The 25,381-nt window shown below is 41.5% G+C and overlaps 1 protein-coding gene across 7 annotated transcripts in view; it reads left to right on the top strand.

Annotated features, from left to right (window-relative positions):
- Nucleotides 1-25,381, top strand: part of tp63 (tumor protein p63) — a 31,643-nt gene that overhangs the window by 2,245 nt on the left and 4,017 nt on the right. For 3 of the 7 annotated variants that reach the window (XM_062395265.1, XM_062395263.1, XM_062395267.1), the window contains exons 1-8: nucleotides 11,612-11,755; nucleotides 16,227-16,484; nucleotides 23,206-23,392; nucleotides 23,493-23,608; nucleotides 23,926-24,035; nucleotides 24,128-24,264; nucleotides 24,458-24,540; nucleotides 24,628-24,752. In XM_062395265.1, the coding sequence (XP_062251249.1) occupies nucleotides 11,714-11,755; nucleotides 16,227-16,484; nucleotides 23,206-23,392; nucleotides 23,493-23,608; nucleotides 23,926-24,035; nucleotides 24,128-24,264; nucleotides 24,458-24,540; nucleotides 24,628-24,752 (1,058 nt within the window). In that variant the 5' untranslated portion in view covers nucleotides 11,612-11,713. Of the gene's footprint in view, nucleotides 1-3,379; nucleotides 3,515-3,609; nucleotides 3,740-11,611; nucleotides 11,756-16,226; nucleotides 16,485-23,205; nucleotides 23,393-23,492; nucleotides 23,609-23,925; nucleotides 24,036-24,127; nucleotides 24,265-24,457; nucleotides 24,541-24,627; nucleotides 24,753-25,381 lie in introns of those variants that run through there. The other 4 variants (XM_062395266.1, XM_062395264.1, XM_062395269.1 and 1 more) reach the window with 3 other exon arrangements.

Below are 25,381 nucleotides of genomic sequence, written 5' to 3'. Positions count from 1 at the left end.
AGATGATTTGAGGTCAGACTGTTTCACTTCTATAAATGTAAGGGGATAAGAGGAAGAGAAACGGAGGAGAAACCTTGGTGCTTTCTATTGTTTTGGAGTCATGTCCCTCATCCAGCCGGGGCTGACAGATGTGGGGGAGAAGGTCTTAGGGCCTTTGAACAAGTGATTAATAAAGACACTGGAGAAGGGCCCCGATCGGCTGGGCTGTTTGTTTTGATTGCATTTTCATCGGTCGGTGTGCCCAACCTGCCAAGAGACAATAGCCATCCCTGTTTAGTGCTGACCTCTGCCCCAGTCTCGTCTGGAGGCGCTGCACCGTCTTTAAGTGGAGGCTGAACAGCCTTCGCCTCAGGCCAATTGAAAACCTCTGAGTAACCAGACACCCAAAAGCAGACAAACATCAACCACACCAGGGACAAACCCATCTATCTGAACGTCTGTGATTTCCTTGAATTCAGGCTTTTCTAAATTTCATCTACAGATCAGATCTTGCTAAGATCTCAAAATTGTTTACTATTTCTAAACTACTTAAGACTCACCAATTCAAACATACAAATACTCCTTAAAACGTAGGCACTGGGGAAAGAGGACATGAGGTTGCTCTCGGCTTCTAAAATATATTTTTTGGACACTATCCAATATTTTTGAATAGAAAACTTTTACAATTTCAAGAGCTCCAAGGCCAATTATGCAAGGTTCCTGCATCAGTAGAAGATATCACATTTTTCTGTGATAATAACAAACTGTGTTATCGAGCATAAGCACTGTTTTACATGTTGAACCTGATGTGCAACTTTTGTGATTATATTCTGGATTCTTACTGGTCAACAGACAAAGCTGTAAAACAAAAGCTTAAAAGTTTGCGAGTGAAATAATAGAAGTGACAGTTAGGAGTTTAAAATTAAAGCCAAATCGACTGAAGTTGAACTGAGGGAGAGGTCAGTGGAGGGACCACACCTAAATCTTCCCAAACAGACATGACACCACACCTGTGGGTCGGTTTATTAATTCATCCACCTTGTTTTCTTGTTTTTCCGGTGGCTTACATCCATTATCTTAGCCTTATGATTAACTTATCATTTGTTAATTATTTTTAGTAGGATTTATGCTGTTGATTTAAAAAAAAATAATAATGCTATAGTAAAACTAGAACAATCTGAAAAGACCCACTAAACAACATCTTAAGAAATAACCTTTCCACATGTCATAATTGTTCAAGCTTTTCAGATTCATGAAATCATGTAATTAATTTACAATAATATGCATAAAAATATAATATAGAGAAGGAAAGACAGTTTTATTCATAAAACACATTTCATGCATAGAGGCTTTACACTTTTTGTAAAGGGAAATAAAAAAAACTACACAGAGACAAATTGAAAAAGTAATTTAGAATCAATTAGTATAGAAAAAAAACAGTTTAGGACTAATTTCAAACAAAATAAAAGAGATTAAAAATAGTAGAATAGAAGAGATAAAGAGATTGAAAGATGTGAAATAAATAAACAGTATCAAATCTGTATTAATAAAAAGAATAAAAAAGCAGTAAAATAAAACAAATAACAGATATAGATGAGTAAATTTATGAAATTAAAACAGATAAAAATGCAATGGTGGTATGAACCTTTAAAATAGTTTAGTTTAAGGCACTTGAATAAAAAAAGTTCACAATCTGGTTTAAAAAAACATAAGATAATGTAATTTGAATGAAGTATTTTTAAAATTTATCACCATTCCTGACAATTTATAATTTGTCTATCTAAATAATTCATTAAATAGTTCTACTTGATGTTAATCAAACAGATATTTTAGATTTTACAACAAAGAAGAGCCCCACCATCTTGAATTGCCCTGTACAAGACTGTTTACCACCAAGACACTCAAGTTAAGTAGCTCAAGCAGTAATAAGTTAAGAAGTTGTTTTTTACAGTGTTTCCTCTGGGAGATTAAATGAAGTACTAGCAGTCACAGTCATTTTTGCAGGAGAGAAGTGAAACTAAAGCAGCTGAAGGGACCGGAGGTAAAACTACCAAGAGATTCAGTTGTTAGCATCATTAGCCCAAAAGGCTAGAGTTAGCCAAATAGCCAGGGTAGCCTTTAAAGACCATGCAGGCGTATCCATTCCCGGTGAAAATGTTACTGCAGCTACATTTGTTTATCATAATGGTTCAGAAATTATTTTAATGAGCTGTAACGGTTACTCCTATTGAATGAAGTTATTTTGTGAAGCTGTAATATATATTCAAAGTGAGCTAGCTTGTTCTTTTCTATCACTAACTATGGCTAATCACAACATAACTCTGATTTACAGTTATTCTTTCATTGGATGCTTTTGTGCTCATGGGTTTATTTTGAATAGATAGAGCAAACATTGAGTATGTGAGTGTATTTTAGCTTGGTTAAACTATAATGCTGTATGGTTTATTCCTTCGAGTATTCACAAAAAGGTATATTTGCCAGCATGCTTGATATATTTCATTTACAGCTTACGAATGATGAAGCAAAAAAGTAATGCACTGTTTCTAGCACCCGAGCTGAAGTGACTGATATTCCCACTAGCTGTTAACTGCTCCTCTTAAGAGGTCAAAGCTTCAACATGGTGCTAACGTTACCAAAGCTTCTGAAGGGACGTATTAATCAATGTCTGATTTTTAATTTGTCCGGGGCTGAATTATCTTTAAGCCGGATCTACAACATCCACCTCAACCCATCTTTACTCTAAACTAAAAAAAAACACACGTGTGGCTCCTGCATAAGTGAAACTGTTGGCTTCATTAGATATGCCTGTGTTTGTAAGTCAGGTATTAATATCATTCATCAGGCAGTGGTGGGAAATTCCAAAATTTAAAATAGTCCCAGTTTCAGATTATGGACCCCCCCCCAAACACTCCTATCTCCAACACACACCCCCGAGCTCGTCCAGCTGTACACATACCAGAAGTTGCAGCAGTGCTATCATATAGACTGTGGGGGGAATTCCGCCTGTCTCAGACTGCCGCATGCGCCACTTCAGCAAGAACAATGGCACGCTGAGCTCTGAGGCAGGTGTAATGTTTCAGGGGAGCAGGTCAAAGTACCTCTGTCTGAATGGTGCGTAATCAGCAGTACAAATATTCAGCATTATGCAGGCTGACTTCTTCACAATGGAAGTGCTCTTCATGAATGGCTGCTAGCGGGACTCCTCCTCCTCCTCTCTTCCTCTGCTGGCTGGGTGGCCAAACCTCAGCCCCGCACATCAACATTCATGTAGTATGTTTGCTGACATTGCAATTTCTCAAACTATCATTTAAAATACTTGTGCCAGCCTCAGGTCCTGTTTCTGGAACACGAGCAGTACAATGATTGTAAAAGGATCATGGGTGATTCTCTCTCCCTGCAGACCCAGGGACCCGTCCTCCCGTTTGTCCTGGAGAGAGAGCTCGTTCCTCACCACCATGTCCCAGAACCAGTCAGCACAGACAACTGAGTTCTTCAGCCAAGATGTATTCAACCAGCTGTTTGATATGCTGGACCAGTGAGTGAAATCCGCACAAAAACAATGTGACGTGAAAGCAAAAACGTACTCAGAGACTTCAGTGCTTCAGGATTGTCATCTCTATTATTTTTCAGATCTGCCATTCATTCAGTCCAGCCCATAGAGCTGAACTTCACAGACAGTCCAACAGATGGGTCTACAGGAAACACCATCCAGATCAGTATGGACTGTATCACCATGCACAAGCCTGAAGAGACACTTTCAGTAAGTACGTCACTAGTAAATCTCCCATTAACACCACAAGTACAGAGTCAACATAGGGATTTTACCTCTGATCATATCCCCATATTAAAGATCTAAGCACAAAAACAATAGAAATAGAAACTATATCAACAATTCAAATGTAAATGATTACAATTATCTTGATATCAGCAGGGCTCCACACTAACTTTTTACATCGTTTGCACCAGTGCGCCTTACTTTTTCATTTAGGTGTAACATCACATAATTTAGATGCACCCAAACATTTTCACTGCGCCTTTTGCACCGCAATTAGGGCAGTTCCCATATATATTGATAATTTCCTGAGGGCTGGGTATCTCCACTGCTTTCCCAAATCAATTTGATTCCGATTCACAAGGTCTTGATTTGATTAGACTAAGTTGGTGCATTATTAAAAAGGCATTAAGGTTGGCCTGTCACAGTTACAAATTTTGTTGGACAATATTTTCTCCAAGAAATTATTTTGATAACTATTATTGTCATCATTGTAAAACCATTTTAAATCATTGGTATAATGACTATATTATGGCATAATCACGCAAGTTCACCCTTTTAAAGAGCAATGAAGTTAGTTCTAAAGAATGTTTGATTGAGAATAAAAAAATGTCCTATATAAATTAAAAAATAAACCACAAAAAAACAAAACTTAAAATCTGATTGATTTGCTTTGTTAACAAAAATTGTTCTAGGAATTAGGATTTTGTGTTTGTGTGTATATGGGCGCATGTCTGTGTGTCTGCTTGTCACCTTTTCAATGTGTTTAAATACGTGTCTCATAAAGTAACATCATTTGTTCAGATATAGCTTGTGATTAGTGTTGGTGTTTATTGTTAAAGTGTTAAGTGAGCACAGATCAATAGGATGATCTGATCCTGACGCAGCGGTGCTAATGTTTTAGCGTTAGCGGTCTGTTGTGAAAACCCTGTATTCACACTTTTTGTCGCAACTTTTCGACATTAACGCCTCGTTCACCACCTCTCATCGCTCATCTGTGAGTGTTTGTTGCCAGACCCGGGCCTGTGTGTGTGAGGGTGAACTCCGTGTAGGAGATGAGAACAGGAAGTGACACGATTCGATCAAATACTGAGACACCAGCTCAACGTTTGCTGCAGTGGTGCGAAAGGTGCTAAGGGAAATTCTGGTCGCTCTTCATAGATTTTTGGTCGCATGTGCCACCAAAACGGTTGCACTCTGGAGCTTTGATCAGTATCGTGATAAAGATATCAATAATTATAGTTTATATATTATTTATTTATAATAGGTATGTGAGAGTGAATGTGAATGGCTGTTTGTGTAGCTATGATCACTCATATGTCACCACAACCCCAGCCGGTATCAGTATTTAGTGATATAAAATCAGTATTTTATATCACTATGTGATCCCTTATTGGGATTTTTTTTTTTTTTTTTTTTTTAAGCCTGTCAGTTTAATGCCTATTTCTTAACCAGTAAATTTCCAAACAGTAAAAAACTGATGCTGTAAACCCAAGCAGAACGCGTCTGTTTCCTTAATTTTATTAATTAAAACCAATGTGGTCTTAACCTAGCATAAAATAGAAGCTTGAATTTAATATCATATTTAGGTTTGTCATTTTGTACACTTATTTTTAGCTTATTGATAAATACACCGTCGGAGATTACTTTTATTCTGAGTTGATGGGACTTCCAGTGGTAAATTCCACAAATTCTACAGTTAAGATATGCAAACTGTCTGGTTAAATATTTCAAATGGAATTTCCCTGTGAACGTTGTGAGAATGTGACGCAAAGTATTTCAGCGGCCAGTGAATGAGGTCGGTTTATCTGTTTCTGTGTGATACGTTGTCTGTGAAGTGATGATATTATCTCATTTCGTTGTGAAGGAGCTGGGAGGCCCCTCTCAGACAGGCGGCTCTGAGTTTGTTGGAGGAAGAATGTGAATTTTACACAGACAGATGCCTGATGCTGAGCTTTTCACTGTCCTGTGTTTTGTTTTTTAATAGTTTTTGTGACCTAATACAGTTAAAGCACAGATTGTGAGCTTGCTTTCTGTGATATCAGAAGTTACATTTCATTTAGCTAGAAGTTCATTGTGAGTAAAGCTGTGAAAAATGTATTCTGCTACTAGAGGTTTATAAGTCAGTGCAGTGTATGAGCCACTTTCTGTTTGATTTGCAGTGAAGTGATCTTGTCTTTGTCAGTTCTGCTACTGGGAGATGATGTGTGTATTCCCCTCCCAGTGCTGGAATGCTGTTGTCCAGCCAGGGCGGAAAAAAATAGCAAATAAAATTTTTGTTTAAGGACTGAGTAATGTTACCCTGTGCATCCCCCAAGGGGGCCTGTGCTCTCTTGAACTGGTGATTAATGGCCCCACCCCCACCGCCCACTTTCCTCTGCACCAAAGAGGGGTGTGGTGCGCTGATTGGCACGCCAGCAACTCAGCCAGTATCCGTGTGGGGGCTAAGAGCTCACTACCATGGCGGCGTGCCAATCACCAAGCCCCAGTGGTGCTTAATAAGTGTCTGTTCTGGTGAAAAGCCGTGGTGGGCAATCCACCCCACCAGCCATCCCCATCCTCCCATGTGGAGGTGTGCCTCTTTCATGAGTCATTAGAATGCAGCTCAATGTTTAGTGCCCTGAGGGACTTATTTGTATTGTGTAGGGTTTATGTTTAATCTGAAATTCCTTTTTCTTCTAGATTTTTTTCTGTAGCTGCAGGGCAACAATTTAATGCAGCACCTGCCTCTCCCGCAGAGGTCCCAGCTCTCATCTATCAGTACGTGTCTTCTCAACTTAAAGGTGAGGGGTGGCAACAAGGGGGGGGGGGGGGTCGAGAAGGGGAGCGTGCAAGCAGAGGATAGAATAACATTAAGGAATGTAGCAGATATAGTGGCAGGAGTAATGTTATATCCTACCCCAAACAGCTGATTTTACACCTAGATAAAGCGCTCAGCTGTGCGTCGAAGACACACTGTCGAGCGGAGGGACAGAGGTCCTTCCCAGGCAGGGTTTGCTAACTTTACAGCAAAGTAACTCAATCGACACATGACTTCTCTGGGATCTAATTACATGTTTGTGTTTGGATTCGTACTTTTTTTTGAACCACTCCTCTTTTGTCTAACGTGTGATGGCTGCTGCCTCCCGGTTCAATCTCTGAGCATCAGCTTTTCAACTGGTTCGTTAGTTGTCACCTGAAAAGAATCCTCCTAACGTGGTGCAATCTTTCCTGTTAATATGACGAAGTCTGATGTTTCTTCTTTGTCACTTTCACTCTGAGTCATAACAACCACCTTCCCTCAAAACTTCCTGTCTTCTGCAGTATGAATACACAGTTTAGATCGTTTTACCTCCATAGCAACGGCACGTTTAATTCATTAACATGAAGCACACTTTTAAGCTTTACTTGGAGTATTCCTCATGTATTCTTGTTGAAATTGATCCAAAGAAAACCTGTACATTGAATACCCAGCCTTAATGAGCTCTTGTTTATTTTTGAATGCTCCACCAGTTTGCCTCCAGCGCATGAAGAATGTGTTTTTAAGGCACAGTTTCAAGGAACTCATGATCCTTGCCATGATCCCTGTGTATAACTGTTGCGTCAGTGAGTCAGGATGAGACCTGGTCCGACTGTGGGGGAATGAGCCCATATGACCCTGACATAATTTTTCTTACGTCCTCTAGCTTAACTCTTCTTTCACTCCACACTAATGGATCATGTGAGGTACAACTAATAAACAACTTCAACGGCATTTGTAAAACATCACTTCAAAATTACTGCATTTAAATACATTGGTTACACTTAAAAACGCTTTTGATTTTGACATTTCGAACAGAACAAAACATTATCTCAAAAGAACATTATCAAAGTAATAAATTTAGTTAGAAACTTACAACTTAAAAACAGTACTCCGTTTACTTTTGTTCATGTGTTTCTGGTTCTTTATTTCTGTATAATACAAGAATCTAAACCAGACTCTATTAACTTTATACTGTAGTGTTTGAATTTGAACTGCAACTGAAGACCAAGGCGATTACGCAATTCAGACTTATAGCACATTCAAGAGAGCTGAGATTTTTAGATGCGATTTTTGCGTGCAACATTGAAATTGCCCCCGGAGTCATTGTCTCCTTTGAAATCCACTGTGGTGTGACCAGGGTGTGACTGGTGCTAGAAGGATATTGGAAAGCAGACATGCAGCGAGACCAATGTTTTTAAAGTAATGGTGATCTCTTTTTCACATCTTTTCATTTTCTCCTTTTTCAGACTGATTGGAAAAACATGTTCAACTAACATTAACAACATTACGCAAACCCTGTTCCGAATGTCGAAACCAGCTATAACCAGAATGTAGCTGCAGTCTGAATAAAGACTGTGCACATGCTGTCTGAATCTTTGCTGACAGCTCTTTTTGGAAAAATAGTACTGTATGATATTTTTATGCCAGAGGCACAGAAGGCACAGCATCCTTAACTTGAAATGGTTTCCCCGCAAGGGAAGGTCCTCTGGCTGTCGATATTCACTTCAGTTTTTGTATTTTGAGGGTACCTTCGTATTTGAGCTCTTCTCTGGATGTAGTGGTCATATGGTTTCACAGCAGATTCCAACAAGGTTATCGTACAGAATTCATATATTCTGGTGTTTGATGTTAGCCTGGATGCCAGACGAACTTAGCCCCGCCCACATCATTTTAGGTCGGGAAGTTCTGACTAGAATTGTGAGTCTGACAACGTCAGGCTAGTTTGATGTAGTTTCTACATATATAATAAACTACAGGTCAAAATGGTCAAAGGTCTGGTGGATTGTTGTAATGTATGACCAGTGTTTCCCAATAATCTTCGACACTAACCCTAACCACCATTTTCTAATTTATCCCGCCACAGTTTAAAAGTGAATCAAACTATGTTTACACTTCTCTTAATCACATAAGAGATCTCTTACTTGGCGTAGAGCTGTGTGCAGAAATATGTACATTCGGAATCTGTTGCACGTGAGAGGGCAATGTTTATGCACGTGCACTTGCACCATTGCTACCACCAGAGATTGAATGATGAATTATGTTGAAAAAGCTAAAGACGCAAAAAAACATTCAGTAAGTTAGGGTTTTGCCTACCCAGTGTTGAATGGTGGTAAAGTTGTTGCTGATAAGTCCCCTATAGTTCCTCTTGTACACCTGCAATTGGTTTGACCTGTCCCATTTAAATTGTTATGCAGTTGTAATTGTGAAATCTTATTGCCTAGTGGGGTAAATGCAGGTCTACCAGAAGCGGCTTAAGTTAGTTTCTTCTAAACAATAGTATTTCAGGATGTGGTGGCAGTTGATTGTGTTTAGGATTTGCCACCCATGTGATGCTCTTCGTCTCTCCATTGACTACCTGCGTCTGTCAGTGTGGATGGGAGCCCACGATGGTTTCGGGGCAGGTGTCTGTGCCTTCCTGGCCTCTGCAGCCTGATACTTGATACTAAACTAATCTAGGTGACTTAAGGAACCGACTCTTTAAAGGGAAAAACTTCAGTAAAGCCTCTTTTGTCTGAGCCCCTGGATCTGCAGTTCTTTAGCTGCTGCCTGGTGCTGACTCTTAGCTTCTCAACGCTGTAACAGTTGAGCTGATGCAGTTAGACGCTCCTACACTCTCCCAGTAAATGGGTTAGGATGGCAGGACAAAGAGTGACCAGTGAAATTGAATGGAGGGTGTTAAATTGTACTCCTAACCTGTGAATCCTTTTTTTCAGCATGCCAAGTGTTGTGTTAGATTGGTTTCAATATTGGTCTAAATTCAATTATGAAAGCAAGGTATGCAATTTAAAAAGTTTTAAGGTAGGTGCTGATTGATTTACAAGCCTATTGCAGTTTATTGCAGCAACTACAGTGAACTCGGAAATCTCTTGGAATTACCTGGAGTGGTTGTATGTGAGAACACAAATGACTGTGTCACTTTCTGTGAGAACACAGCAAGAGATTCTCCGGAGGATTCATCATGACCGAATGGGAATGTTGATGACGTTTTTAAATGAGATCAATGCAAAACTGAAAGAAAAAAAAAGAGCTGCCATGCTGCACCACCTCTCACCTGAAAGCACTGAATTACTCTGTCTTGTTGTGGACGCATCCGTATGGAGTCTTCTGCTACCGTGTTCATATGTGAAAGGCTCAATGTCTGAAAATAGCTTTAGTTACATTTCATTCAGTTGCAGACTAATACAATAAATCCTCCCTTCATGAAGCTTTTCAGCTTTTGTTGAGATGGATGTTGATTTAATCCAGTGGTTGTTTTGGAGGCTGCAGTTTTTGGAGAGATTGAAATTGTTTTGTATTTATTAAAAAGTGTTATCTATTATTGTGTCCAACTCTCTTTATATATATATATGTATATGCAGTGCAGTTCTACATCAACACAAACTGCAGAATCTAAAATCATTAAGCTGAATCAGCAGCTCTCTGAATCAAAGACATTTGTTAGGCTGATTTAATTTTAGCTAGGTGGAGTTCATAAACTGTCAGTTGAGTATAAAGTCATATGTCTCTCCTATCCTGCTTAACTACAATGACTGTGCTATGGTTTACTTCAGCCTCACCCCAACACTGAGTACTCTAACTTCTTTTCAGATGCCAATGTTGTTTTACCATAATTAGAAGTTTGTTTAGCTAAACTAATTGTTACCCTCAAAAGGTTTGGCCGGGCCTTCACTGAGGCCTGGCTACGCTGGGAGGCCCCTGGGTTGCACTCTTTAAAGTGTTGATTTGCCTTTTGTGACAGGCTGACCTGTGGCCCCGGGGCCTGGCCCGGGTGTGGTTGGTGATTGGAGACACTGCCTTCAGTTCATAGTTGTGCGTAAGATTTCAGACAGCTTTCAAATCATTCTGACCACAGGGCAAACATTTTAAGCCCCTTGGCTCTGCAGTAAGAGAAATTACTTGCGCCCTGTTGACCAGTGACCTCACGTGTCATGTAGCAGACCAGCTAGCACAATCTACTCATGTTTATTTTAGCTATGTTACTTTCAGTCTCAAATGCTTCATGTACAAACCAGATTTTTTTTATCTCGCTTATTTGATCAATTGTTCTTTGAGGTCGGGAGAACCTCAAAAGCCACCTGAGCCGAAATGTAAAGTTTTCAGCTTTCCACCCAAAATTTAAAACCTGGCAAATGATGCTGAATTTGTTGTAGTCTTATTGAAGCTGTGCTAAGGGCCTGCCTGTCAGTGCTGCCACCTGAGACACTGCATGTTTCCAAAACAGATCTTCATCAGTCATCTCTGATAGATACAAGCAATCTACAGGACTCACATTGTTTTTCTGGGGGGCTCTGCATTAAGATTGCTTGCGATGCAGAGGGGAGCCATTCTTATGCTAATGGGACTACATGTTTAGCTGATACTCTCCCAGCACAGTACAACAGTTCTCGCTGTGAGGATCACACGTCTCGTGATTTTTCTCTGTGTTAATTTCTATTTTCTCAATCTTTTTAGTTGGTAGAATTTGATGCTTTAGAAAATTATGTTAACGTCATCCACCCATGTGGATGCGATCAATGTTTTTTGAATAGCTTAATTAAAATGGTAAATAACGTTGTTGTTCTCGGCTGAAAATTATCTTTTGTTTGATTTAAGAAACAGAGAATTTACTGAAATGCATTCATACGAATCAAGCATTCAATATTCTGTTGAGGTTGATCTTGAGCAAAGCTTCCAAGTGGATTCATTAATTCACAACTCGACTTAGAGGACGTCTGCAGAGCTTCATAGGAGCTGTTCCTCAGGAGATGGGTGTGGACTCGGCTGTTGAACAGGTAGCTTCTTAGACCACTCCCCTCTCTTCCAGGTATATATCAGCTTCCCATAGATTCCTATAGAAGCTTCTGCTTGTCATCTCTGCATCTGTAGTCCACATCACTCGTTCAGAGTGAGGAAAAGAGATTTGTGGAATCCTGGAGCCAGTGGAGCAAACAGCAGCAGCTCTGCTCAATCTCAGCGCCAACATGTTGTACCTGGAGACAGGGACCGCTACATCCTACAGTGAGGTAAGACCAGCGGAGGAGCTGCTTATGGGGCCTCGGCCCTCACTCCCATTCCTTTAGTGGGTTTCCGGGCGAAAAGAAAATGTGCAACACGAGTAAAATGCCTCACGCTTTGGGATAACAATTTCATGTCAGCGTTCCTAATGATCCAAAATCTTGGATACAAGTGAATAATTTGTTTCCTGACACAGGAATGTTTTGGGTGTAACCGAAAAATGTAATTCTGATTACGTACTAATTTACGTACTTAATATATGGATACACTAAAATTCAAACAGCTTTTTTGTAAAGTAAGAATTACGTAGAAGATTTTGAAGCGGGTAGAAGTATTATGCATTTGATTGTGTGTGTTTGCGTGCACATCTGTGTGTGTGTGTGGCTCTCGGGAATGTAAACACCTGGAGGATTTTTGAAAATACCCTTATAAAATCTCAACTGTCTGACTGGGGGATCCATTATTCAGTCCATGTGATTAACCGTTTTACCTTCAGTCTGTTTGTTGTTGATGAAGTGTTTTATTGTGGGAGAAAATCTGACTTCCAAAAGCTTTTGAAGCGTTTTGATTTTCTGCAGTGATAAATATCTGTTCTCTTCAAGGAATCTTTCATGGAAAAGCTCTGAAAAATATAAAGAAAAGATCATTAAATAGGCAAATACCATCATGTACATCATTTCAATGATTAGAAAGTACTCTGGTACTCTGGTGAGCTTTTTTAAATAACAAATTTGGAGAGCAGGTCACTCACGGGATCAGTGTTTGTCATTTTTTCTTTGTGAGTCTGACATTTTCATGAAATATTCTTCTGCTCAAAAGTCTTGATTTTTTATTAATTAATCATCATTTAAAAAAAACAATCAGAAGAAAAATTCCCATTTTTCACTATGAAAGCGTAAGCATCCTGACTGATGGATCTGTGTTTGCAGAGCTCGATGGTCAAACTCGGACAGGCTGTTTTAAAGTAAATTAAACATTAAATGGAGTTTGTACTGAAGATATTTTCAGCTCCTTTTTTAATATTAAATTCAACTTCATTGCATTATTCTAACTTTGTAAAAGTTACAATTGCAAGCCGAGTTGACCTTTAAGGCGTGTTTGCTTTAAAACAGCTAAACTTCTCTGACTTATGGAATCTGTATGAAATACATGACATATTTGCTGTAGTTTGAGTATTGTTTTCATCAGTTTTATGTCTCAGCCATCATTTTCCTTTGACATTGATTTTTCCACTGAACTACAGGGTTGTGCTTTTATCTTTTACCAACCAAATCCTTAACTAAAACTTAACAACGAGCAAGTGAGCGGTGACAGATTCTCAGATTGCAGGTTGCAGATAGCAGGTGTGTCGGGTCACTGTCTTTTAAGTTGTTGAGCAGGGGTCTTTAAGTGGTGTCCGGCTCAATCCCCCCAGTTTGTGAGGTATCAGGTTCCCCCTCCCCCATCCCCAGTCTCCAGGGAGCCGCTGCAGCCATTAGAATGTGGCCGACCAGGCGCTGCTGTTTAGTCCAGGGTCGTAATTGCTTTAATGGTGTGTTGATGTAGATACAATCACCTTCTCTGCCCACCCCAGCAGGTAAAAGGAATAGATAGACCCCCACACAGCCCCACCTCAACCCCCAACCCACGGTGAGCCTTTAATGCCTCCCTCCCCTGTGGTCACTCATCACCGGCCCCAAGATGCTCTTATATTCTGGCCCTAGGTAGATGGAGCAGGTCAGCAGAGAGTCTGGAATGGGAGTAATTTCCCTCAGGCCAGGTCTGCTGTGGTTCCTGTCATCTATTGGTCGTTCAAGCTTTATCAGTGCTTACACTTTGTGACCATAGCAGCAACAACTGGAGACATTGTGTTTTTTATGTTTTTTATGTAAAATGATATAGTTTTATCTTTTATAGCACTCCAGTAGGAGGCAAAACTCTGGTTTATGTAACTGTTTGGTTTCCATGGTGCTCCGCTGATAGATGTTCTGCTGGCAGTTGGTTCACGTAATCTCTGCTGTTTTGTGACCCCACTACTGTTGATACTTTAACACATTAATCAATGAACAATAATCACAACCTTTGGACTTTCACAGACATTAACGTACTGACAGGGAGGGAGCAGAAATCAGAAGCTGAAGATCAACATGATTTGCCTTGAGTCAGATAAGACAAACAAATAAGATACTGAATACTCAAAGCTTTTAGTGCATTCATGTGGTCATTGACATCTTGATAAATACAAGTCAAGGAATATTTGAATGTGTAAGTATGCCATACCGAACGCGCTGTGTTGGCATTAGCAGTAAGTTTTAAATTAGCACTGTCATATTTGAAATATGCCCGATATGTGATCTGGATAATTCAGATTCCTACATTGAAATGAACAGGCCTTCACCCTGAAGGTCACCAGGCTCCTTTTCCTTTTGGGCTGAAGTGCTTACTCCAGGCTTTTTCTCAGACAAAGACACTGAAGGCCTCAAACAGACAGAACAACCTTCAAAAACATTATTAAAGGCTGCTGAGGCTGACAAGGCTGCTGATTTATCGTGCTCCTGCTTACGAGCCTGACATCCCAAAGGCCTAAACACAGCGTTGGCTCTAAACAGAAGGAATTTTTTAGAACGGCTAAAGTGGTTATTAAATGGTTGCTGTATTATAGTGGAATAAGATCTGATTAAAGGAAACGAGGAGAAGGTCTTAAACTCCCTCGCACAATCTTTTTCAAAGCTTATATCCCACTTCCAGTCAATTAAACATTAAACCATGATGAGTTGAGGTGAGACGCTGCCTCTCTGGGCCTCACTATCTGGTCAATTATGGCTTTATCCTCATTCCTCATCTTTGATCCTTATATTTATTTAAACCATGAGACACGTTATCCAGGGGGCTGTGTCTCATGTTAAGTATTCTATGTCAGGCATTCTGCTTTATGTCCGTGCTTTTATCTATGTTTGGTCCCTGGCCAGCATCCACCTTCTCTTTAGGCTAATAATTTGACATTGATAATTGGTGCCTGTCACATTAACCTTTGCAGCTGCCAGCATCGGCTACCAGAGGAGCTGGCATCATCTTTGAATGGCTGAGCACCTCAGCGCAACAGCAGTGTATTGCACCATAGTTCTAAAGAATGATCATGATCGCTGACTCCTTGCTTACGGGAAACTACTGTGTAAACAGAAAACTGTGTCAGTGCAATACAAAGGACAGTTTCCTTCACACTAATATAAGCTAAAAAAAATATATCATGTAACTAAAAAACTTCTGTTGTTGTTAGTCACAAAAGGTTGGACCATCTCCATTTTTACTGGTTTGAGTTCAGATGCACCTGGGCAATCCTCCGCCCATTGACTTTAACCCTTTCTAATTCACATGTGTAATTAGCCCATTGTAAGGAAGTGTGTGTCGGGAAGCCGCTCTCTGCTAGAGGCTGCTGGACTTCCACCAGATAGGAGTTCTTCCTTTTTATTGTGTGTTTTCCATTCACAAAACACTTGTCTCCTAACACCTGCATGCCCACTGCAATTGTTGTCCAGTCAAGCTCTTATAAGCTCTGGTGTCATTGTTTGCGCGGGGGGGGGGGGGGGGGGGGGGCAGGGTTAAGCAGCTTTGCACCGCACACACAGTGACCCTCACCCAAACAGCGAACTCCCCTCTGGCGCTGTTACAAGTATGCTGCGGTTGACTCGAATGACCTCTCTCAGGTGTGTCTGTCTGACTTTACGAGTCTGACTGTTTGTGGATTTGTGTCTAATAAAGTAGCAACATTGCTCCACGAGTCACTAGCTTGAGATTAAGAGTTATATAGTCTAACTCATCAGTGTTTTGTTGGTCATCTGGCTCACCGCTAACACCTGGCAGTGCAGTGGGTGTGAGCTGGACAGCTGTGGGCGGCCGTGCTTGAAATAAACAAGAGGCCCTGGAGAGATTAATGGCTGTCTGAAGAGCAAGGGTGATGGCACCTCGTCCAGGAATGTGCCATTTATAAATGGAAAGGAATGGGGTGAATGGCAAGCAGAGCAAGCAGGAAGGGACTGGATACGACCCAGGCCTGTTAAAAGGCAGACATTTTAATTCCATTCCTCCCGTCTGAAATGTTCAGACAGTGATCAAAAACAAGCATGGCCTGATGGTCGTTAGTGACATTGAGTTTATTGTATTTTTACAATACTGCAAAAGATAGTTTTTGTCATGATTTTTTTCTTTTTTCTTCATATTTTATGAGCCTTCACCAGCTTCACCATGTTTCTTTCTTACCTCAAACCGTGTGTTCTTCAGTGATTTATGCAGCATAAAAACATATCACCAGATTTTGTCAGTTTTACAATGTTTACGTAGTTGAACATGACAAGTGACAGATCAGACGAAGTTGGTTCTTACATATCTATGTTTTACTTTTTTTGTTTTAGATTGTGCTTTGTCTGAAGTTCTTGAAATTCTTCTATAGTGAAAAAACTGTTGTTCCCCTCTCCTCTCCCCTTCCCTCCATTTTGTCTCCAGTCACAGTACACAAACCTGGGGCTCCTGAACAGCATGGATCAGAACATTCAGAACGGCGGCTCAACCTCCACCAGCCCCTACAACAACGACCATGCACAGAACAACGTGACAGCCCCATCGCCCTACGCCCAGCCCAGCTCCACCTTCGACGCCATGTCTCCCTCACCGGCAATCCCATCCAACACAGATTACGCTGGCACTCACACTTTTGATGTGTCCTTCCAGCAGTCTAGTACGGCAAAGTCTGCCACCTGGACGGTAAGACACCATCTGCTACATTTGTCAAAGTAGTTAGTGACGGGCTAACCCTAGCCCTAAACATTTTTCATAGAAAGTGTTTTTCATTTGTCTTCCTGAAATGTTCCATCAGTCCTCTACACATACACTTACATGAATCAGCGTCCACTTATGTGCTGAGTCAGTATTGGTCCATGACATATGAGACTGCAGTCAATAGCTGGTAAGATTAATTAATGTAAAGTCTGGCAACAGGGGGTGAGCTAGTCTGGCTCTGTGCAAAGGTAAAGCCACCTGCCAGCATCTCACAAGTTCACTAATTCACTTGACATATCTTGTTTGTGGGTTCTGAACCAAACAGACATGAGAGTGGTGTCAAGCTTCCCTTCCAATTTAAAATGGATGTTAGGAAGAAAAGAAATGAAAAAAGACAAAAATAACATCTAGGTCGTACAACAGCTTCCTATTGGTGGAGACCAACCGTTTGTGTCTGTATAGGGCAAATTCAGACTGTCAGGTAAGTTATATATCACGATATAATCTGAGTGGACATTCAATGTTTGTATTTCTGGTGTTGTGATTGTACATTACTGTTTCCTGATGAATCTAAATATACTTATATGGCAAATTAGTTATTAGTTATTAGCATAAAGTTGTGTGTGTCATACAGCAGGACTATGCTTGTCATTGTAACTATAGAAACACAGAGACATATTAATGTTCTAGCTGTCATCATAGCGCGACATCATTTGAAGAGGAGTGATTTTTCAGACAAGATGGTAAACAGACACTATTACTGTTGAACTCCTTATCTGACAATCTTTGCTCAAGGCAGATTTAGGTGCACATCATCTGCAAATCCCTCATTGCATAACCACATCTCACAGGGGAGAATGCCACTTGAGATGTAAAGCTTCAAATATGATTAATTCACAGGTATTTCTCGCAAAGGACACAGACTTTACACTTCACTTGCTGAAAGAATAAAGACTGAAGGGCATCATCCCACAACTAGGCTGTTACTGTCAGAGACATTAATCAAAGCTTTTAAATGTAATTCTAGCTGAACAAATGATTCTCTGCTCTTACATATTCCTCATGTTCACTGACCATGTTCTGATCATGTTCAAATCCCAGTTTACACGCAACTTGAGCAAAGTTCACTTGTACTTTGTTGATGATAGAGGTAAACAGACTGAGCAGTTGGTCCAGGTGTGGTGATGTCCTGTGCAGGCTGCAGATATCACCATGTGATGCTCCATAAACCCACACAACCAGCTCCTCCTGCTCTGTCATTAGGCATGACATGGCTGAGGGACAGCTGTTGCATCAGAGCACGGTTGCTGGGTTTGGTGTCTGATGTACACCGCTCTGTGAAACCACTGGGACAGCTCCAAAAGTCCGGGGGATTGAATGCACCCTTGTGGACGACATAGGTGACACTTTTAGTTTTTTTACATTGATTTCTAAAGAGTTTGGATAGAATCCGAATGTTGAAATGTCAGGGCGTCTTGGGCTAGATGTGGAGGGTTGATAACGTCATGGTGCTGCAATACAGCAAATTATTTCCAAGTGGTAACTTCGGATTCTACATTTTCAATGGAAATGGTGATTAAATCATTAGTGAGATATAGAAAAAAAGAACATCCCACACCTGCTGTTAAAACTGTGGAAAAACCTGCTTAGTTCAATGCAGTGACTTTAATGCACTGTGTCTTCCAAGTAAACAGGCTGAACTCAGGGAGTGCTGGGCGATCTCACCTTATTCCTCCCGAGTGTGGGATTTTGACACTCACCCAATTCCCAGACTGCCTCACTCATCCCTCTCATTTTCACAGTCCAAAAAACAAAAGTGTTTGTCTCATGTGCAACCGTGAGGAGCTGAAGAGTGTAGTTTGTGAGAGGCACGCCCCAGAGCCTGAGCAATACTGGTTTAGGACACATCCCCGTCATTGACACATGAGGTGCAACAGACTTTGTGTCCCTCAGTCAAAACACATGATGCAACACAGTTTTTTTTCAGGTCTGAATGTGGAAAGTTGGGAATTTGAGTTTTACTCGTTCAGATTTTTCACATTGATATATATTTACATACCCGAAATGAGTTAAGTGAAAAATAATTCTCTTTCCACTGTTTCTTTGATGTATAATGTTTAAAGATGGAAAAACATAACATATAACATAAAATAATGATATGGATTAGATACAAATTTAAAGAAATAATCTGTTGGTATTATAAACAATGGTAAATAAAGTATATTCCTTCTCCTGCTCTCAGTTTTTAGGAGATTCTTAACAAATTGGTTAAGAGTCTAACCTAACCTGACCATTAAATGTTTTTTCATTTAATGGTCAGGTTAGGCGTATGTGCCTCGTCCACCAGCGACAAAACCCTGTCACTTAAATCCAAAGAGTATTTGTGAGACTTTTCGCTCATTGAACTTTGTTTTGTTCTGCTGATGATTTTCCATAACAGAGAGAGTCAGTTTCCCCGTGGTCGGCAGCAGCTATTCTAAAGAGTGGTGATTACAGTGTTGGCTCCCATCTTGAAGGAGGCTCCCTCACCTGATCTCGGGTGATCTGTCTCAAAGCTCTCATAATCGCAGTGCGATAGCTCGACTGCTGGACTGACGGACTGATGGCGGAGAGCCACTGAAGATGTCACCAGCAGGCTTTGCTCAGAGCATAGACCTGCTAATGCCCCCCGTTTGAAGGCCTGTGGGATCTTCCACAGGACTTAATGGACTGTGTACTGACTTTTTTTGATGACTGTTCTTATTGAGACACACCTAATCCCTAACCCACACCTTAACCTCTTCCTGTCTAGGACGACTGTGACACACACGCACCTCAACATTTCCCAGAACTGCTCCTAAACAGTTTCCTTGTTGGCACTCCTGCAGTCTCCATGGAATTCCCTCTTTTATCATTCACTCTGAGAAAAACGCTCGGCCGTGTCAAAGGAATTTGCGGGTTGTAGATGTTTTTTAGCTTCTTTGCTTTAGCGTGCTAAATTCATCGAGTGTTGCAAACGAGACAGCCATTGTTGGCAATTGATGCAACTATTGTGAAGCTAAAGATGGGTTGTGTTTGCCATGTGCATTACCTGCCACCACGTATAGCAGTCAAAGGAGAGGAATGTCATGGTTTGGGCGATCAGTGGGACGCTGTAGAGCTCGGGGGATTACAGTAATGGATTGAGGGCCTGTAGATAATACTTGTGTAAATACTGTGTGCCTCTTTCCTGAACCCTGTGCTCTTGGAGTGGGCTCTGTCTTTTTGAGAGAGTTAAGCTTGATGGCTGCATCTCACATTGCGCCGGAGGAGGAGGAGAGCCCTTGAACGCTCAAAGAGAAGAGTGTTCCAGCGAAAGGCAGCAAGACACAGCTTGCCCCTGGAACATCTGTGGGCCCGTCCCACGCCTCACAAGATGGGGCTGAGACTTGTTTGTGTCAAGAAGCTTGTCAAGACTCGCCCCATCACAAGCCCTGTAAGCTACAGATGGGAAAAGGTAGAAGGGAAATTTTAAAAGGGCAGAGTCAAAAGGTTTTTATGATATGGGCTATGGGATTTCGACATAATTATTGTGGGAAAACCCACTCTCTACAATTTAGATCAACAAAAACCTGTGGAGATACCAGCAGCAGTGATTCGCCAAGCACAAAACATATATGAAAATATACATTAAAAAAATTGAACTACTCGTCATAAGAAGAAGATGAGCTTCTCCTGGATCCGATCCATTAAAGTCTGTAGAAAACACCACTGTGTGGTTACTTAGCTTCAAGCTTATACATAAAACATATTGTTTGGAATCAAGTGAGTGAAAAAAAGAAGCATAACATACATTTTTATCTCTCCATCTTGCTTTTATTTTCAGTTTCTAATGCACTGAACTCCGTTGTAGTTATAGTCACTGGTAAAGACAACCATTCGATTGGCTAATCCCAGGAGTGACATACATATTTTACTCTAGCTCCATAAACATGATGCTACATGTCAGTGCACAGGTTTGCCTTGGGACAGATTGCAGGGTCAAGATTAAAGTCGATGACTACAACACATTTCTTTTGAGAGCGAGAGATGATTATCGTTTAAGACATTTTAATTTACCACATATTCCTTTTCTGCTGAGAAGTGGCTTTTTTTTTTATTTCTGTTCCAGAGAAAACAGGAGAGGGGAAAAAAACTTCTTAGCATTATTGTTGAATTAAACAGGTTGGGGAGAAGCTCCAGGCATGACATGACATGTCTGGTATGAAGAAGACAAGACCAGAGGCGCCAAACAGTGCTTGTTTAAGGCCTGATGTTTGTCAGGACTTGACTTCTGCATGCGCCCGCAGCGCCTGTCAGGTAGAAAAGAACGCCACAGCTGTGGGCCTGCCCCAACCTGCACTGCACGGGAAGTGTGTGTTTGTGCGTTCAAAGTGTTAGAAATTCGTTGCACACATGCAGCACTGTACGAGTATCAGAACAAATTGTGCGTTTCATTTGGTAGGATTATTATATTTTCCGTGTACAAACTACACCAGCCTTTGTTCATGTTTTCTGTCCAGGAGATCTGTAAGCAGCAGCCAGAGTAGGTAGTGTTTGTAAATACAGCCTCTGCCGCTCATTCATTATATTTTTACTGCCTCACTGCTGCATGTGCCAGAAGAACTAAGTGTGAAGTGGCAGTTACTGCAAACACTTGGAAACGTTTTTTTCAAACGATTGTGATTAAGCGACTCTGTTTTGTTCACTCTGCGTTCCCTGGCTGTGTAATTCACATTGTGACCATTGAAAGACTCATAATTACATGTTAACACCTGAAGGCCGCACCCTGTGTGAGCCACTGAATCCCATCAGTCAACCGGGCGTCCTCCACCCTGAACCATGTTAGCTTTAGCCAGGCACTGCTTTCAGCAGCCAGCAGCAGCTCCTGCTCTCACTGCTGAGCAAACATAGCTCCAGCAGCACATAGTTGTGTGCTCGAAAATCTGTAGCTGCAGGGCTGGGATGGTTCTCTTCAGTGCGTGTATGTGTGTATGTGTGTGTGTGTGTGCCAGTAGGATATGATCAACACAACTGTGTTTGTGTGCCTCTCTTACGTCTTTGATTAGATCTTGGCGTTAAGAGTTGTGCAGTTTTCGCCTTCAGCTACACAAAAACCAACAACCTATATTTATTTGAAGGTCTACATACTGACCTTTACACCGCTCTCTTTCTCTTCCTCTTTCTTTCTTTTCTCCCCCCCTCATCTCTCTGCTTGGCTTCTCCACCTCATTTAGCTGAGTGACAGAGGCGTACGGAGAGTATCAGGTTAGGAGCGAGGGGCAACTGCAAACATTCACCTGAGACCTTTTTTTTTTTTAGAGGACTTTTTGGAAAGCTCCTTTGAGTTTAAGGAAGAGTCACGTCTGTCATCACACTTGTCCCAGAGCCTGAACTGTGCTCATCAGACACTCTATCATGTTAGCTAGATGTATTTGTGCACAAATGGCGAATCAAAATACTTTTGAATCTTACTAACAGATAGAACACTATCACAACTTTATATCAGTGGTCGTCTTATGTAAGTTCATCCTGTGCATGTACAGTTAATTTTTAATCACAGCAGATAAGCTGAGTATTATTAACCTGTCTGTGTTGGTGGATCCCACCTCTGGGTGAAAAGCAGTAATGTGTGTAGTTTGTCATGGGGTTAGTAGCAGAGGGAGATGAGAGGGAGCGGATTGGGGTTTGTACTGATGAAAGGCTGTGCCTGGGGAGCAGAGTAAACGTCCATGCCAAGCTTCAGTAATATTTAAAGTCAGCCCAGACAGGTACTGGGACGGGCTCCCTTTCTCTGGAACAAAACTGAATCGAGGAGGAATTTTGCGTTGGGTTGTTCTCGAACACAACCCCAAGCGTTTTTCACAATGTTCCCTTCTCTTCGCTCAGAAATGAACCTGACAGGGAAATTTTCCACCTCACCCACTGTCTCCTTCTTACAGAGGATTTAAGTCTGCTTACACAGCACTGATTTGAATGGTTGGTTTACACAGTTGGGTTTGCCTATTACTTACAATTCAGTCTTTCTGATGACTTGCTGGTTATCAATCCTAACTGTGCCCCGGATTAACGTGCATCCATTATTCATGACTCCTGGCTGACAAACTTGAAAGTTAGCCAGTGTGTGTGAGCAAGCATCACATTTCCAAAGAAGGATCCTCCACGACTAAAACTGAGTCATTGTCTTCCCACCTCTTGAGAAAACCTGAGCTCGACCGTGTTAGCTCACCAGTCTCTACAGTCGCTCTGATGTTTGTGATGAGTGGCCATCAGATGCTTTAGCAGAGCACTCCTCCCTTGAAGATGAAAGCCAGGCCCAGTTTAATTGCTGCTGGAGGGGTCCATTTTATGATGCTCCTCGGAAGTCCCAAGGGGGAGACATCTTTGACTCTTACAACCAAAATGTACCTGTGTGTGTGTTTGTGTGTGTGTGTGTGTGTGTGTGTGCGTGTGTGTGTGTGTGCGTGCGTGTGTGTTTATTCAGGTAGGTCATAATCACATAGTCTTGTCTATAACCCCTTTTGCTTCAGGGGAAACCAGAAGTGCACAGGATCAAAAAAAACATGACCAGGATCAATGTTAGTTTTTAGGATTTAGTTGCAAGTTGTTTTTGAGCCTCATGAAAAACATTTACGTTGTTGTTTCCTTTTTTCAGTTGATTTATGTTTTATCTAATCTTTTTGTTTTGTTTTTTTTGTCTTCCCTTCAGTACTCAACAGAACTGAAGAAGTTATACTGCCAGATTGCCAAGACATGTCCCATTCAGATCAAAGTCCTGACCAACCCACCCCAGGGTGCTGTGATCAGAGCCATGCCTGTTTACAAGAAAGCCGAACATGTGACCGAAGTGGTAAAGCGCTGCCCGAACCACGAGCTCAGCCGCGAGTTCAACGATGGTCCGTTCTTTTCATTTATTACAAAAAAAAATCTCACTCTAGTAGTAAATAATGAGCGTTTGTTGACCGCACTTATTGACCTGACATATGTTGCCCCCAGGTCAGATCGCTCCTCCCAGCCATCTGATTCGCGTGGAGGGAAACAGCCACGCCCAGTACTTGGAGGACACCATCACTGGAAGACAGAGTGTATTTGTTCCTTATGAACCTCCCCAGGTGAGCTGTCCATCAATGCTGCCCTGTCAGTGACACCTCTCCACCTCAGCCTGACTCTGACAGATAGCTGGTGACAGCCCGGCCTCTCATGTCCAGCTAATACGCACCAGCTGCGATGATTTAAATGTAAATAAAGTAAAAGAAAAGAGCCAAAAAGTGAAAAACTTGATATTCTGCAGAAACCTGAGAGAAACGAAAGAACACTGGAGCAGTGCAAATGAAAATCAAACCAGGATTTTAATGCTGCTTGGGCAAACCAGATATTTCTTCCGTGTCACCAAGTGTTGTCACTCACCTTCTCTCATCTGTCTCCTCAGGTTGGAACAGAATTCACCACGATCTTGTACAACTTCATGTGCAACTCAAGCTGCGTGGGTGGAATGAACAGACGCCCAATTCTCATCATTGTCACTCTGGAAACCAGAGAGTAAGAGTCATTGTCATCCTCATCCTCAGCTCATGCCTCCAGTGAAGTTGTGGATCGTTTTGTGACGGTTGTGTGTCCCCGTCTTCTCCCAGCGGTCAGGTATTAGGCCGACGGTGCTTCGAGGCCAGGATTTGCGCCTGCCCGGGCCGAGACCGCAAGGCGGACGAGGACAGCATCCGCAAGCAGCATGTAACAGACGCCACAAAGAGCAATGACGGTACGAAACGCCGTAAGTAGCGCTGGGGCTGGTGATGGGCTGACGAACTTTGCCATTACCTGATGTGCTGCAAGTGTCCAGGACCCTTAGCAGGGAATGCTGCCAAACTCTCTCCTGCTCTCCTGCTTGTTTTCCTCCTGCTCTGGCTAAGGCGAAGTTACCAGCACCCGGCAGTCGTACTCACTCGTCTCTCTTCTCTTTTCAGCTTTCCGCCAGGTTTCCCATGGCATACAGATGTCTACTATCAAGAAGAGAAGATCCACAGACGAGGAGGTGTTCTGTTTGCCTGTAAGTGTCATTTTGATGCTGTTCAAACCGTTGTCTGGATCGAGTCCAACTTGATTACTGACCATCGTTATCTTTATTTCTTGACAGATTAAAGGCCGTGAAATTTATGAGATTTTGGTAAAAATTAAAGAGTCTCTGGAGCTCATGCAGTTCCTTCCACAACACACCATAGAATCATACCGGCAGCAGCAGCAAAACCTACTCCAGAAACAGTGAGTACCAGTACAGATTCTTCATAATGTCATGATCTTTTGTTCTCAGCTATTTGAGGAGAGACAAATATACGTTAGTTACAAGGTTCACCCTTGAACTCAAGTGGACTTGTTCACTGCACCCTCTTATTCTGACTAAACTGCTTGGTTTTCTTTGTATGAATTAGTTTTTCTTTTGAATGGACTGAAGTGATTTAACAGACTTACCATGACTGACTTGCTGCTGCTAAAGTAGATTGCACCGATAAAGGCTATGCACTATGCACTAAGCTGATAATAATTGCTTAAAATTGATGTTATTCAGTGTATCCCAGCAGCTGAGAGTTTAGTGAGAAGGTGCAAGTTTAAAGGGTGAGACTCATTTCAAGTAGAGCTGTTTTTCCCCCGTACTGCTCTCTCATGGACATGAGCCAAAGCTGAAGAATCGTGACAAATGTACCTGGCTATGCTTTGTTAAGGAGAAGCTTCCAAAGATTTGTGGTAACGCCTTTGGGTGCTCTGCCAGGTTTGCACAACAGCACTAAACAAAAACCGTGCCTTGGCCTCATCTATTCCTATTCACTTCAGCATAATTAAAACTGTCTCAGGCGTACATGTTCACACACACACATGCACACACACACAAACAC

This window comes from Platichthys flesus, chromosome 9 (assembly GCF_949316205.1).
Source record: "Platichthys flesus chromosome 9, fPlaFle2.1, whole genome shotgun sequence".
Classification (NCBI taxonomy): Eukaryota; Metazoa; Chordata; class Actinopteri; order Pleuronectiformes; family Pleuronectidae; genus Platichthys; species Platichthys flesus.
Note: the sequence above shows the minus strand (reverse complement) of the source record. Positions and strands in the feature narration are given on the sequence as shown.